At 34.0% G+C, this 15,259-nt stretch overlaps 2 protein-coding genes and 1 pseudogene across 2 annotated transcripts; 2 read left to right on the top strand and 1 right to left on the bottom strand.

The window, feature by feature from the left end:
- The first annotated feature begins 1,722 nt into the window (after nt 1–1,722).
- LOC146952207 (vacuolar-processing enzyme) lies at nt 1,723–6,631 on the top strand. The gene is made up of 9 exons (XM_085758849.1): nt 1,723–1,973; nt 3,135–3,299; nt 3,488–3,644; nt 4,149–4,234; nt 4,443–4,642; nt 4,860–4,908; nt 5,089–5,298; nt 5,457–5,663; nt 5,858–6,631. The coding sequence occupies exons 1-9, from the start codon at nt 1,749–1,751 to the stop codon at nt 6,038–6,040; spliced, it is 1,482 nt and encodes a 493-aa protein (XP_085614975.1). The 5' UTR covers nt 1,723–1,748; the 3' UTR covers nt 6,041–6,631.
- LOC146952206 (uncharacterized) lies at nt 6,390–11,843 on the top strand (annotated as a pseudogene).
- A 194-nt stretch (nt 11,844–12,037) lies between these two features.
- Nucleotides 12,038–12,757, bottom strand: LOC146952205 (uncharacterized). Its single transcript, XM_085721346.1, has 2 exons — nt 12,581–12,757; nt 12,038–12,505 (listed from the first exon to the last, which is right to left on the bottom strand). The coding sequence occupies exons 1-2, from the start codon at nt 12,725–12,727 to the stop codon at nt 12,071–12,073; spliced, it is 582 nt and encodes a 193-aa protein (XP_085577472.1). The 5' UTR covers nt 12,728–12,757; the 3' UTR covers nt 12,038–12,070.
- Nucleotides 12,758–15,259: the final 2,502 nt, after the last annotated feature.

Below are 15,259 nucleotides of genomic sequence, written 5' to 3'. Positions count from 1 at the left end.
ATCAACTTTTTAGATTCATTCATTAAATGATGTATTTGGTTCAAATACATCATTTAATGAATGAATCTAAAAAGTTGATTTTTGCTTATAATAGTGACCGAAGTGAGTATATGCGATGTCCAGGGTTCAAACCCCACACACCACCAGAATAAATATAGACAGATAATCTCCGCCCACTTCAAGACACTATGGAATAAGTTAGTAGATTAACTTTCTCAAAAATTAGGATTTTTTTGATGGGCTATAATTTTTTAGTGAGAGAAATTTCACATTCTCTCTAAGTTATCTTCTTCATTCACTTATCTAGGAGAGGTGGTCTAAGTCATTTTATGACCTAGAATCATCATCCCTTTGCATATTTTTCACAATTTCTTTCAATATAAATAAGTGGTTTTTAAATATACCAAATTTTTTCTTGTGTTTTTTCGTGATTCCGTTGTATGGGTGTGGCGTTGTGTTGTTTGACGTTTGTGTGGCATTGTTTGATTTCACCTCTTGTTACACTGTTCGTTTGGTTCATATTGAAAGATCAACTTCAGTCAATTACATATTCAATCAATGATTTGTACGTCAAAGTTACAAACCTGAAAGCATGAGTATTCCGGAGACTTAATTTTTAACATATTATTTATTAGCATTTTACCGTTGTTTGTTATTTACTTAGATGTTGTGAGTTTGTTCACATATTCACCCTTTACATTTTTAGTTAAGTTGAAGATGTTATTGTATCTTTTTTTTAAGAAGCTAATTTATAAGCATTTTGCCGTTGTATGTTATTAAATTAGATGTTGTGAGTTTGTTCACAGATTCACCCTTTACATTTTTAGTTATGTTGAAGTTGTTATTGTATTTTTTTTTAAGAATCTAAATTAACCCACCTAAATTGGCACCAGAGAGAATCAAATTTGAGACCTCGAGGAGGAACACAATCTCATATCCCAAGCCAATACCACTAGGCCAACCCAAGTGAGTTAAAGATGTTATTGTATCTAATGTACCAATTTAAATGAGTGAATATCGTTTTGTCTTTGTCAAAAAATATCTCTAAAAAAAGAAATATCATATAGTTTAGTGGTTAAAAATTCACCCCTTAAGATGGATAAATGAGAAATTCGGGATTTAAACATTAGTCCTTACATAAATAATGCGATGTCCGTACCAACTCACGAAGTCTTCGTAAAATATTTTATGGAGTATCAAAACAATTTATGTATAAATTTATTATTTAATTATAAAAGAATAAAAATATGCATCTCAAATCTCAACAATTTATATCAAAAAATTCAAAAAAGTTAATTAAATAAAAATGCGTAGCAAAGAACTTTTTTTTTTTTTAATAGGGCGTAGCAAAGAAATTGTTTAGTACAAATACCTGTATGTATTTAATTAATTGGGCACATAACATTCTACCTATTTCATCTAAAAAAACATTCTACCAATTTTTTGGTAAATTAAACAATTCACACCTTTTTTGCCCATAAAGAAAAACTCTCCCAAAATTAATGTTGTTCATATTAAAGACTAGATTCAAATTCAAAATTACTAAACTTTTATAAAAAATAAAATAAAAACAATATAAAACGAGAGATTAGAAGATTACATTATTGTTAAATGCATGCGTAAGGTAGTGAGATAATAGAATGTCATGATCATCCAACTTCATACGCCACTGCAACTACCTCTCACCTTTATTATTTAAATCTTCTCTATCACTTCCTCTTCACTCATTCATTCTCCTTCCTTCAATCATGGACTTTTCTCAATTTTCCACTATCCTCTTTCTCACCGTCATCTTGAACATCCTTGCTGCTGTCTCCGGTAGCCGGGACCTCCCCGGAGATTATATCCGATTGCCATCTCAATCTCAAGCCTCCAGGTTCTTCCATGAGCCTGAAAATGATGACAACGTTGAAGGGACTAGGTGGGCTATATTACTTGCTGGTTCTAATGGTTATTGGAATTATAGGCATCAGGTACATATGATTCTTTTATGTTTATATCTATATATACATAAACTTTTTTTTAAAGGATCTATACGTACATAAATATTAGTTACTATGTGACGTGATGTAAATATTTTTTTTACGCATGTATCCAATTAAATAGACAAATAAATACTTTTTTTGAAGGAAGACAAATAAATACTTTAGAAACCAACATAAATTGGTAAAATCATGAAGTGATTTGATTGGATGACATATAGATATGTAATGATCCTTTGTCTTTGATGATGTTACTTATAATCCTTGAGTTTTTTTTTTTTTACTAAATATAATCTGAGTTTTTATTTTTGTCGGGGTATAATCATTGAGTATGTTTCAAGTATTACTATTTTTAGTAATAAACTAATAATACAATTCTGGTTATCACTTGATTTTAATTTGGTCTCTATCAGAATTGGTTATTTTCAACTTCGTTACTACTTCTTACTTACACCTTACTCTTATCTCATGACACTCCAATACAGATTAATGAAAATGTTCGATTTGAACAATCATGTAAATTTCATCCAAAAAAAGTCATGTATATCAGATCTCACATATACACACGTATATGTTTCACATTCATTGGCTTATTTGATCCAAAGATTATATCAACATGTTATTTTTGTCTCTCTATCAATTTCGATGGTTAGTCCAAAGCTTTTAAATACCACCGCAAGTGGACGATGAGAATGGACCCTTCAGATTAGGATTAGTCAATGCTTGAACCAAATACTTGAGTTTTTATAAAAAAAATTATTTTTGTATTATAAAAAAATCAAATTTAAAATTTTTAAGATGATAAATAATTTAAAATTATAGTAATTTAAATAATACATCAACTAATATTACTTGTTGTCTATTAAAAAAAAGCAACTAATATTACTTATAATTTAAAGTCAACTGGTTAATTAATCCGATGTCAGCTATAGAAGTGAGCATCAAAATGAAAATAGTTGAATGTATGGGGACTAAATTGAAAAACAATTTATGTACAGGGATTAAATGGAAACTGTTTAATAGAGATAATGTTGAATTTCAGAAGGAGTGTTACATACATATGATCAATAGCATATTTTAGTCTTAATTTCTTTCTGTATTTATTTAGCTATTTAGTTTTAATGTTGAATTTTTTGTTGCTTGCTTCATCAGGCTGATGTTTGTCATGCGTATCAATTATTGAGGAATGGTGGCTTGAAAGAAGAAAACATTATTGTTTTCATGTATGATGATATTGCTTCCAATGTAGAGAATCCAAGGCCTGGAGTCATAATTAACAAACCTGATGGTGGTGATGTTTATGAAGGAGTTCCAAAGGTAAAGTCAATTTTAGTTTCTTGCAACTAGCACCGACACTTCACACTAAAGACGTCTCTGATGTTCATGTCAGTGTCCATATTGTTACATTCAATAGCTTCAATTTCTCAAATCATTACTAGTGTAGTGTGTATGTGTTAGTGTTGTGTTCAGTGTTCATGTCTAATAAGAGCTTTTTCTTATGACAGGATTACACTGGTGCAGAGGTACATGCTGACAATTTCTATGCTGCTTTACTTGGAAATAAATCAGCTCTTACAGGTGGGAGTGGGAAAGTTGTTGATAGTGGCCCAAATGATCATATTTTTGTATACTACACTGATCATGGAGGTCCAGGGGTTCTTGGTGAGTAATTCTGATTTTTTTTTTCGTAGAAACTTTTTGATGAAAGACATGGATTGTGAGAGAGATTGTTTGCTAAGTAGCAGTAACACCGTCACTTCAAATTGAAGACGTGTTTGGTGTCCCACACGTGTCGAACAAAAATACGACACCGATACATGTGATAATATTCAATTACTTCTATTTTTCAAAATACTACCAATGTCGATATGTTAGTGTTAGTGTGTGTCTGTGTGTGTGCTTCATAAGTTGTTTGTATGTGTTTAGGTATAGTAAAAGCTTAAGCCTTGTTTGAGGCTATTGCCGACAAATAGTGTGTTTATTGTTGCTCTTGTTTGATTGAATTGTGTTTTGTGGTTGCTGTTTATGCACAATAAACCAAAAACAGTTGGAATGAAATATTTCAAAATTGTATTTATTGGATCATTACATGACTACGTGTTTGTTTTGTTTATACTTTCTACTAATGATATATGTTCCTTTCTATTTCTTATTTGGTCTCTTCAGGTATGCCAGTTGGTCCTTACTTGTATGCATCTGATCTGAATGAAGTCTTGAAGAAAAAACATGCTTCTGGATCATATAAGAGCCTAGTAAGTCACTAGTAATAGTCGATTTTGCGTTCTTCTTTATTTCAATCACCGTTTGTTCTGTGTAGTTCTTCCATGTTTGGATTTAATTATTTCAGGCTAAATAATTTGTCTGTCAAAAGCTTGCATAATAAACCTTTTGGTTGAAGACAAACTAAGCTAATCCAAACTCGCGCACTAAATTTCTTCGACTTATGTAATGGTGTAACAGGTATTTTATCTGGAGGCATGTGAATCTGGCAGTATCTTTGAAGGTCTTCTTCCAGAAGATATCAATATCTACGCGACAACGGCTTCAAATGCAGTAGAAAGCAGTTGGGGAACATATTGCCCTGGGGAGTACCCTCCCCCTCCTCCAGAGTACTCAACTTGCTTAGGTGACCTATACAGCATTGCTTGGATGGAAGACAGGTATGTAACTAAGAAGGAGAAAATTATATCATAGAAGAGATGAATTTGATGCATTACTTATTATAACCATACAATCACCATGGAGTAGTTCAAAACTTTGATTATTCTAATTTTTTGTTGTTTTGTTTTGCACTTGTACATTTGATTTATTATTAGAATATTAGATCACAAGAGTTTTTTTAATAAATAATTTAATTTTTCTTTCACTCATGAGCAGTGACATACACAATTTACGAACTGAAAGTTTGCACCAGCAATATAAATTGGTAAGTTCAATACCTTATAAATTGTTGCTCACTTGATTTGATTTGTTTTACATCAAGTGATATGAATTGAAGAATGTAATTCAATACCTTGAATGCTTAATCACATATTAGAAACTTCAGTTTGTTTTTTATTGTATTAGGAGTTTGGTAATTGATGTCTTATTTGCTAATGTGGTGCAGGTTAAGGATAGGACTATCAATGGTTACTATGGTTCTCATGTGATGGAGTATGGTGATGTAGGGCTTAGCAACAATCATCTCTTCCTATATTTGGGTACAAATCCTGCCAATGACAATATTAGTTTTGTGGATGAAAGCTCCTTGAAATTGAGATCACCTTCAACAGCAGTTAACCAAAGGGATGCTGATCTCATTCATTTCTGGGATAAGGTATTCTTTACATGCAATGTTTATTCTTTGCGTTTGATATCTCGCGTGTCCGTGCATTTCAATTAAACGTAATGTATAAACATCCAAATGCAATTGACGGATGCCCGAGAACAAGATCCAGTAACCAGATATTGAGTATTTTTGGTGTTCATTGGCAGTTCCGCAAAGCACCTGAGGGTTCTCCGCGGAAAAATGAAGCACAAAAAGAAGTTTTGGAAGCAATGTCTCACAGGATGCATGTAGACAACAGTGTGAAACTGATTGGAAAGCTCTTATTTGGCATTGAAAAGGGTACTGAAATGCTCGACAATGTTAGACCTGCTGGATCACCACTCGTTGACAACTGGGATTGCCTCAAAACCATGGTACTACTTCTCTTGATTCAGCTTCATCTATCTTTTCTGGTGCTTACATAGAATTAGATTCATTGCTTTTATGCCTAAGCCATGGGAGCAATGATAAAACTGTGCCTTGTGATGAATTTGCATGACTTTACATTAAAAAAATATGGTCTACGAGAAAGAAAAAAAATTCACCTTAATCTGCTTTTTTTGTTCAGGTGAAGACTTTTGAGACACATTGTGGATCTCTATCTCAGTATGGTATGAAACATATGAGGTCCTTTGCAAACATCTGCAATGCAGGAATACAAACCGAGCAAATGGCCGAGGCCTCAGCACAAGCTTGTACCAGTATTCCTGCCAACCCTTGGAGTTCTCTGCAAAGGGGTTTCAGTGCATAGTGCCTAAAATGTGCACTTTGTAAAAATCATGTACAATTGTTACATAATGCTTTATGATTGTATATAGTCATAGATAATGTGCATTGATCATGATCTCTTGTCATGATTCTGTAAATACAATTGGAACACTACTAGGACATTGGGGAGTAGGGTTTTAGTACCGGTGACATATTAAAGCCTTTGTTCATCCAAAATCATAGTAATTGAGCTCTCAATTTCTTTTGATAGATGGAGATGATCTCTACTTGATATTGTGGGGTCCTCTTGTCACAAACAAGTATGTGAATATGCTTTTAATCCATTCAGTGATAGGGTTGTATTGTTGCAAGAAAAATAATTTCAAGGGATTATGGCATTTATCACAGGAGGGATAAAAGACCACAGTTCTGCCTGTTGTGGAATGTCCAATATGATAGGGAACAAGGTCAATGTGTATTGTGTGTAATAGTGTAAGTAGGTAATTGGCAGACAGGAGCTACCCTAGACACTTTGCAACAGAATTGACAATCCTTTGTACAATTATTTTAGTATAATGTGTGTGCAACTACTATTGTTTACTATTAATGATGATTCTGTATATATTTGGTTAAATTATGCTGTTAGTCTTTATAGTTAGTTGCTTGATATTGATTTTCAATTAAACCTTTTTAGCTTAATTTTTCTAATAGTTTTTTTAAAAAAAAATAAAAAATAAAATATCAGTGATCACTAAGTGACCAACAACATAATTATGCTGTTAGTCATTGTTAATTTTTTTACAAAATTATCCAACAATTTGTATTAAGTGTAATAACTAATTGAATAATGTTATCTTTTGATAGGTTATCATATGTGAGATTGGATAGTTCAACTAATTTGAACATATGTTGAAGGAAAGGAGGACCTAAGTTCAAACTCTTTAAGGAGAAGGAATGTTAACCTAAAAATTAATTACGAACATAAAGTAGGTACTGATGGAGTGCTAAGTTTCAAATAGGCTTTTTAAAATTTAACAAAAAGTTAATAAATCATTACTAAAAAAAACTTCTTTCCTTTCAAAAAATAAAATAAAAAAGATTTCTTTGAAGAAAAAAAACTAAAGAGCGAATTCGAAGGTCCATTTTAGTTTTTGAAAAAATTCATCATATTGATATTGTAAGCTTATCTCGGTTGATAGAGATATTGACAAAAATAAAAGCAACTTTTTAGTCCTTAAGAAAAATAAACCGAGACAAGTTAGTCCTATCTCTCTTTGCTTATTTACTAATCTGGTATGAGAGAAGATGAAATAAAATTATGACACAAAAGAGATATATATTTATAAAAGGGTTAATATGTCTTTACCCCCTGTAATATAGGCGAGTTCCGGTTTTCCCCCCTGTAAAAAAGATTCTTTCGATTCCAACCCTGTAATATAAAGATTCCATCGAAAACCCCCCTGAGCACATTTGAGACCCCCCCAGCTGATGACGTGGCATGACGAGGCATGACGTGGCGCGCCAGTGTGTATTTATTTATTTTTAAATTTTTTTTCCCTACCACGTGTGTATTTGATTGCCACATCACTATTTCCCCTTTTTTTAATTAAAATCATTTTAATCATTTTAATTATTAAAAAAAACATTAAAAATTTTATTTTTTTTAAAAACAAAAATCAGAGAAAATAGAAAGTCATTTCCTTTGTTACGTTTTCAACCCTAACAAATCAACACACACTTCACACTTTCATCTTCCATTTTCTAAACCCATACTCAACAATCACTCAAAATCGGAATCGAATCCAAATCGAAACCCAGAAGAAGATGACCAAATCGAAGAACATGAAGAACGCGAAGAAGAAGAATGTTGCTACGGAAAAGAATAATCCGAATAACGGGAATAATAACGGGAACGACGCGAAGAAGAAGAACACGAAGAAGAAGCTAAGCATGGAAGACGGAGGAAAGAGGGTCGTAGCGGATGCGAAAACGAACAATGAAGGTGGAAACGCTTCAGTAAGTTTCTTTCTATCTCTTTATCCTTCTTCTTTGTTTGAACATATATTTGCATGGATTTAAACAAAGATGGTTGTTTTTAGATGTTGTGGTCCTGTTAATGTCTTTAAAAATCATATATGTGCATGGATTTTTGTCTTGTAGGGTGTTGTCGTTTAGGGTTTTTTATTCCTAAGAGAGTAAATTGTTTTGCTGACCGTGTGTGGGGTATGTGTGTGGGGTCCACACTTACACGTGTCTAACTGTGATTGGTCTATGTTTTTTGAAGGAGAAACTCTTGTTCAACTGTGTCTTTCATCACGGTGGTGAATTTTTTATGGATGATGTCTTGTTCTATAGAGGTGGAAAGCAAACAATAGTAAGTGATATAGATTTACAGACCTGGGGTATGGATGCTATTGATGAGATTGTAACTGGTTGGGGATATGATAAACAACACTACAGGATTTGGGGTGCAGTTGATGGGAAAGATGGTAAGTTTTTTCAAATTTATGTTGATCATCTTGCTGAAGAGGTTGCTATAAGGGCTATTGGTGATGAAGTTGATGGGCATTTATATTTAGAGCACAATCAACAGCATGTCTTAGAAAGAGATTTGGAATTCAGGGAACCTGTTTGTTTTGATATGAAGTTCAACTCTGATGTGGAGGATAGTGGTTATAGTAGTGATGATGTAGATCTAGATGACAGTGAAAATGAGAGAGCTACTGCACTAGATGATGGGTTTGATGTTGCTGAAAATGAAGAAGTCCCTGTAGAGAAGTTGTTAATAGGCAATATGAAGAAGTCAGGTACTAGTCTCTGCAGTAGAGGTAAGGCTCCTTTGGTTGAACCAGACAAGAAGCAAAACTTAAGTAAAGGAAAGGGTAAGGCTCCTATGATGGAACCAATTGAGGAATACTTTAGTGAGGAGTTAGATAGCTCAGATCCAGATGATTCTGACCATGAGGGAGGAATTAGGTATGAAAAGTTTAGAAAGGAGCAATTAAACAAGGACTATCAGTTTAGATTAGGTATGGAATTTAATTCATTAAGAGAGTTCAAGGATGCAATGATAGAGTGGAATGTACTAAATGGGTATCAAATTAGCTTTGAAAAAAATGAGAGTTATAGGGTAAGGACTGTGTGTAAGGTAGATGCTTTGAAAAAAGGAGAAAAAAGAGAGGAAGGGGAGAAAAAGAAGTGTGGGTATTTATGTCTTTGTTCTAAAGTGGGTAACAGTCACACTTACCAAATTAAAAGCTATGTAAAGGACCACACGTGTGGGAGGGTTACAAAAAACAGATCTGCCAAGTCTAAGTGGGTTGCAAACTTTGCTGTTGTTAACAAACTTCAAACAACTGAGAAAGTCACAATCAAAGACATCATGAATGATATGAGGACCAACCACTCAGTAGATCTTACAAGAGGAAGGGCATGGAAGGCAGAGCAGATAGCACAGAAGATTGTTGAAGGGGATGCTGACAGGCAGTATAGCATGGTCTGGAGATATGCTGCTGAGCTAACAAGGGTTTGTCCTGGTAACACTGCTAAGGTAAATGTTGAAAGACTTGGTCCTACACTTCAACCAAGATTTGGGTCTTTCTACTTTTCCTTTGATGGATGCAAGAGGGGATTCAAAGCTGCATGTAGACCTTTTGTGGGGGTTGATGGGTGCCACTTGAAGACTAAATATGGTGGACAACTTCTGCTAGCTGTTGGAAGGGACCCCAATGACCAGTATTTTCCACTGGCATTTGGTGTTGTTGAAGTAGAAAGTAAGGCAAGCTGGAGATGGTTTATGGAGTTGTTGATGAATGACATAGGAAATGATAAAAGATATGTCTTCATATCAGATCAACAGAAGGTATATCAATATTAATTGTGATTTTTAACTGTTTGTAATTTTGTCAGTTTTACTAACTTAACTGTGTTTTAATTGTTATAGGGATTAATGTCTGTTTTTGAAGAAATGTTTGATTCAATTGAGCACAAACTTTGTTTAAGACATCTATATGCAAACTTCAAGAAGAAGTTTGGTGGTGGAACTTTGATAAGGGACCTGATGATGGGTGCTGCAAAAGCAACCTACTTTCAAGCTTGGAAGGCAAAAATGGATGAATTGAAGAAGATTGATGCTGGTGCCTGGGAATGGTTGATGCTTCATCCTACTAAAAGTTGGTGTAAGCATGCTTTTTCTTACTACCCTAAGTGTGATGTACTAATGAACAACCTAACTGAGTCCTTTAATGCAACAATATTAGTGGCTAGGGATAAACCATTTTTGTCTATGTGTGAATGGATTAGGACTTACTTAATGAATAGGATTGGTACTGCTAGAAATAAATTAGATAGGTGGCAACACAACATCATGCCTATGCCTAGGAAGAGGTTAGATAAAGAAGTTGTTCTGTCTGGACAATGGACACCAAATTTGTCCATGGGGGAGGAATGGCAAGTGACACATCATTATGGTCAGCAACAATTTATTGTTGATACTGCTAAGAGAACTTGTACTTGTGGGTTTTGGGAATTGGTAGGGATTCCTTGTAGACATGCAATTGCTGCATTATCTTATAGGATGCAAAACCCTTCAGATTTTGTTGACCAGTGCTACTCAAGGGAAAAATATTTAGATTGTTATAGTTTTGGAGTCAGTCCCATCAATGGCATGGAAATGTGGCCTCAAGTAGACATAGAAGAACCTTTGCCACCACACTACAAAAGAGGACCTGGAAGACCCAAAAAACTGAGGATCAGGGAGGTTGATGAGCTTGGCAGTAGAATGAGAAGACCTGGAGTGAGTTATAGGTGTACGAAATGTGACAAGTTTGGACACAACAAGAGGAAGTGTAAAAGTACTACTCAAGATCCAAATGTTGCTAAAAGACAGGTAAATTTTTTTCACTTTTTTTAACTTTGTTTAACTTTGTTACTTTTTTACACATCTGATAATGGTATGAAACTGTTATAGAGAAAACCAAAGAGGCAGACTGAAAGTGGTGAAAATGAGGATGCAAATGAAAGTCGTGAACATGATGCACATACTACTGAAAGGGACAACTCTGATAACCCTGCTAAAAGACAGGTAATTTCTTAGCACTTCATATCCATTATTTTACCCATGATAGTGTGTTTCAAGACTTAACATATGTTGTGTTCTTACTATTTTGCAGAAGCAAGATACTTCTCAAAATGGTTTGGACTAAATTGAAGATGTGTTTGATGACATTCCTGATGCACTGTTTGCATCCATTCCTGAAATCCATATTTCTGCTGCTACAACTGATCAATCTGATCAATCTCCTATGTATGCTGCTGCAACTGAAGTTAATGTGTCTGCAGCTGCACCTGAGTTACCTGCTGCTGCAAGTGAGTTACCTGCTGCTGCAACTGAGTTACCTGCTGCTGCACCTGGACCAAAGATGTTCAATAGACCAAGGATGCTCAATGGCCCAAGGATGCTCAATGGCCCACCTGTGACAATTGCTGCTAAGTTGAAGAATATTGTCCAAAAGGTTAAGAAGAGGACAAGTGATAGGCTCAGGAAACTAAAGACAAAGTTAATTAAAGGTCCAGGGGCTACTGCAGATGCACCAATGGTGATAGATGAGTCTGAAGAAGGGGTTTTAACACAAGAAGGTACTGCAGAGAAGGAAGGAGTGGTTCTTCCATATATGAGAACAATGCCAACTTTAGTTGCAGAGAAATAACTTTGTTTCAAGTAATGTGTCAGTGTTTTGTAATGACTTTAAGCACTTTGTGTGCAATCTTTTCAAACTTTGTTGCCTGTTATGACATTAAGCACTTTGTGTGCAATCTTTTCAAGTACTGTGTTAGCTAACTATTTTGTAATGACTTTAAGCATAATTAACAGTGGTGCTAAGTATTTTGTAATGACTTTATGCACTATTAAAAGTGTTGCTAACTATTTTGTATTAAATCATGATGTTACTGACGCCAAAGTTAAACCAGAATGTAACAAATCAAAATACCTCATTCATTAATACCAAGCATTACATCATACTAGTTATAGATGTTCTAAAGTTCATCTTTGAACACATTACATTTCAACAGATTACATAAACTTCAAAACAACCAAGAAGAAAATCCATGACAACACTAATAAAACAAGTAGTCCAAAGCTTTTGCTTCTTTCATATTGCAACTTCTTCTTTGTTTTTAGGTGCTTCGTTGTGGCCCTCTCAGTCCCATATACCTTGCCTAATTCCTTTCCAACTTCTTTTCCAACTTCCTCTCCAATTTCCTTGCCAAAAACCCTTAGAAATTCAGATAGCCTTGCACAGTTCTTGCAACCATCTTCAACATTCCTACCAGTCAGATTCACCATGTTGCTGCTTCCAACATCGTAGGCATTTGAACCTTCTGAGTTATGCAATGTAGAACCAAGTTCACTGTCCCTGTTCTTTGCAGCCAATCTTTTCAACAGGGCTTTCACTCTTGGTGTTTCTAACTCATCATCCCATATGAACAAATTACAATGATCTTCATTCTACACCAAATAATTACAGCATATTTATAAGACAAGAAGAGGAAAACAAAATCAAAAAACATCAAAAATTATTACCTCCCAAAAATTACAGCACCTCCAAAATTTCCTCTTTGGGTTTTCATCTGTGTTTGATACCCACAATCGCATAAACCTATTGCACCCACATTTCGGTGCTGTTCTTCCATCTGAGTTCCCAATTGATGATGCTTTGCTTCCAGCCATGACAAACCCTAAAAAAAGAAATTCGCAAATAACAAATCGCAAGGAAATTCGTGAGGTTGACAACCAAAATTGAAGAGATTGAAGATGATTACGAGATTTGGATCTGCAATCGAAGAGGAAAAGGGAAATGGAGAAGGAAGAAGACGATAATGAAGGATACGAAAATGGAGAACAAAGATAAAGGGAATGGATTTTTAAAAAAAAATAAAATTTTTAATGATTAAAATGATTAAAATGATTTTAATTAAAAAAAGGGGAAATAGTGATGTGGCAGTCAAATACACACGTGGTAGGGAAAAAAATTAAAAAAAAAATAAATACACACTGGCGCGCCTCGTCATGCCACGTCATCAGCTGGGGGGGTCTCAAATGTGCTCAGGGGGTTTTCGATGGAATCTTTATATTACAGGGTTGGAATCGAAAGAATCTTTTTTACAGGGGGGAAAACCGGAACTCGCCTATATTACAGGGGATAAAGACATATTAAGACATAAATAAAAAGAAAAATAAATTTCATAATAATCAAAGAATTGTTTTCAATTTAATAAAATTATTAATAGACAAAAATAAGTTAAAAAAATATCAATCACAAATTATATTATTAATTAAAAGTTAAATATGTTTTTCATTGTTATAAAGTTATAAATGTTTTTGTAGTCACTATAATTATTAGGGTTATGCTAACAAGTGCCCTTAAGGCACTTCCTTAAAAAAAAAGTGCCTTTAAGGCACTAGTTAAGAAGTCATAAATAGAAATAAATTATAAATTTGATGTAGAAAAAAAATCTATTTTTAAAGTTTTAAGGTGTTTCCTTCAAAAAAAAGTTTTAAGGTGTTGAATACACCATTTCTAAGATAAACTTTCTCTTTTAAGCTTCTTAATAAGTGCACTAAGGGCATCTGTTAACATTTCCCTAATTATTTTCTTTAAACATTGGCCCTCCAAAAACCTTTTGTCATCAAATTTAGTTTTTAGCGAATATTTTGTGTTGAGAAAAATAAGAATTTACAACTAGTTTGCCACATGTATGTTTAAATTGTAATGCATTCGTGTGACACACGACTCATCAAATTTATTGTTTTTATATAATAAAATAGATTTTATTCATTTAAATATTTTAATTAATATCAAATATATCTTTTTTTAAGAGAATCAATTAACTTAAATTTGAAAGTTGTCTCGATTTATTTTTGAACACTAAAAGTTGCTTTTATTTTTTGGGTTAAATATGTTTTTAGTCCTACACTTTACGCTCCTTTGAAGAATAGTCCCTACATTTCATTAAATGTTTTTAAAATCTCTACATTTTTCCTCCGTTAGCGCAATTAGTCACTGCCGTCTATTTTTGCTGACTGGACAAACGAAACATGCCACATAGACGCCACTAGGAAGCCACATGGCCTCATTAATGACATGTCATGCCACATGTTAAAATCCTAATTTAAATAAAAAATTAATATTTATTATTTATCACATCACTCAAAGATTTCAGTTACCATATACATGTCTTTCTTGAATCCTAAAACCTCTTTAAAAAATGGTATACAATATGAACTAAAATATCTTGGATGAAATGCCTTTGTAGTACTTTGATATCGGCTGTGAACATTGCTTGTATTGGTATAGTGGTCTATGATCTGAAAGTTTTGACTCACTCCTGTTGTAATTGATTTGTTTCATTGGTTTGCCAAACCATATTCCTTCGCAAAAATTAGAACAAATCCATACTCCTGTTGTAATTGACTCCTTTGCCAAACCATCAAATAAGAATACCTCTTATGGACTAAAAATTGATTCCTTCGCAAAGAAAAATGATTCCTTTGCCAAACCATACTCCTATTGTAATTGATTTGCTTCATTCCTTTGCTTGTACCGGTCTATTATTCAAAAATTTCACATAAACCGAACCATATTCCTTTGCAAAAATTAGAACAAATTCCGTCGGATCTCCAAAAGCTAACCCACAAACCGAACCCAACCACGCCCCTTCACCGGAGAACGAAGCATGGCGACAGATCTAGCAAGGTTCGAATCTGCAAAACGGCACAAACAAGAAAAAGGGTGGTGCGGCCGCTAGAACAGCAAGCACCACCAAATTCACCATCTACATCTTGTTAATGTTGATTTGGATTTGGGAGGATAGACAAGAAAAGGTTGAGGGTAGAAGAAATGAGGAGAAAAAAGATGAGAGATCGCAGGAGGAAGAAGAAAGGAGGAGGAAGAAGAAGTTTTTTGGGAATTTAGGGATTTGAATCCCCTTTGAAATGGGTTTTTCATGGGTCGGGTCATATCACCCATTCCAACAGGTCCAATCCATTAAGAAACCATAGCAAAAAAAAATTGCCACGTCAGCAATCCGTTTGGTGATTGGGCATAATTTGACGGCAGGGACTAATTGTGCTAACGGAAGGAAAATGTAGGGATTTTAAAAACATTTATTGAAATGTAAGGACTATTCTTTAAAGGATGGAAAAATGTAAGGACCTATAACATATTTAACCCTTATTTTTTCATGGACTAAATTACGTCTT

The sequence above is a fragment of the Medicago sativa genome, chromosome 1 (assembly GCF_051527215.1).
Source record: "Medicago sativa cultivar Bolivia chromosome 1, Bolivia_mono, whole genome shotgun sequence".
NCBI lineage: Eukaryota > Viridiplantae > Streptophyta > Magnoliopsida > Fabales > Fabaceae > Medicago > Medicago sativa.
Note: the sequence above shows the minus strand (reverse complement) of the source record. Positions and strands in the feature narration are given on the sequence as shown.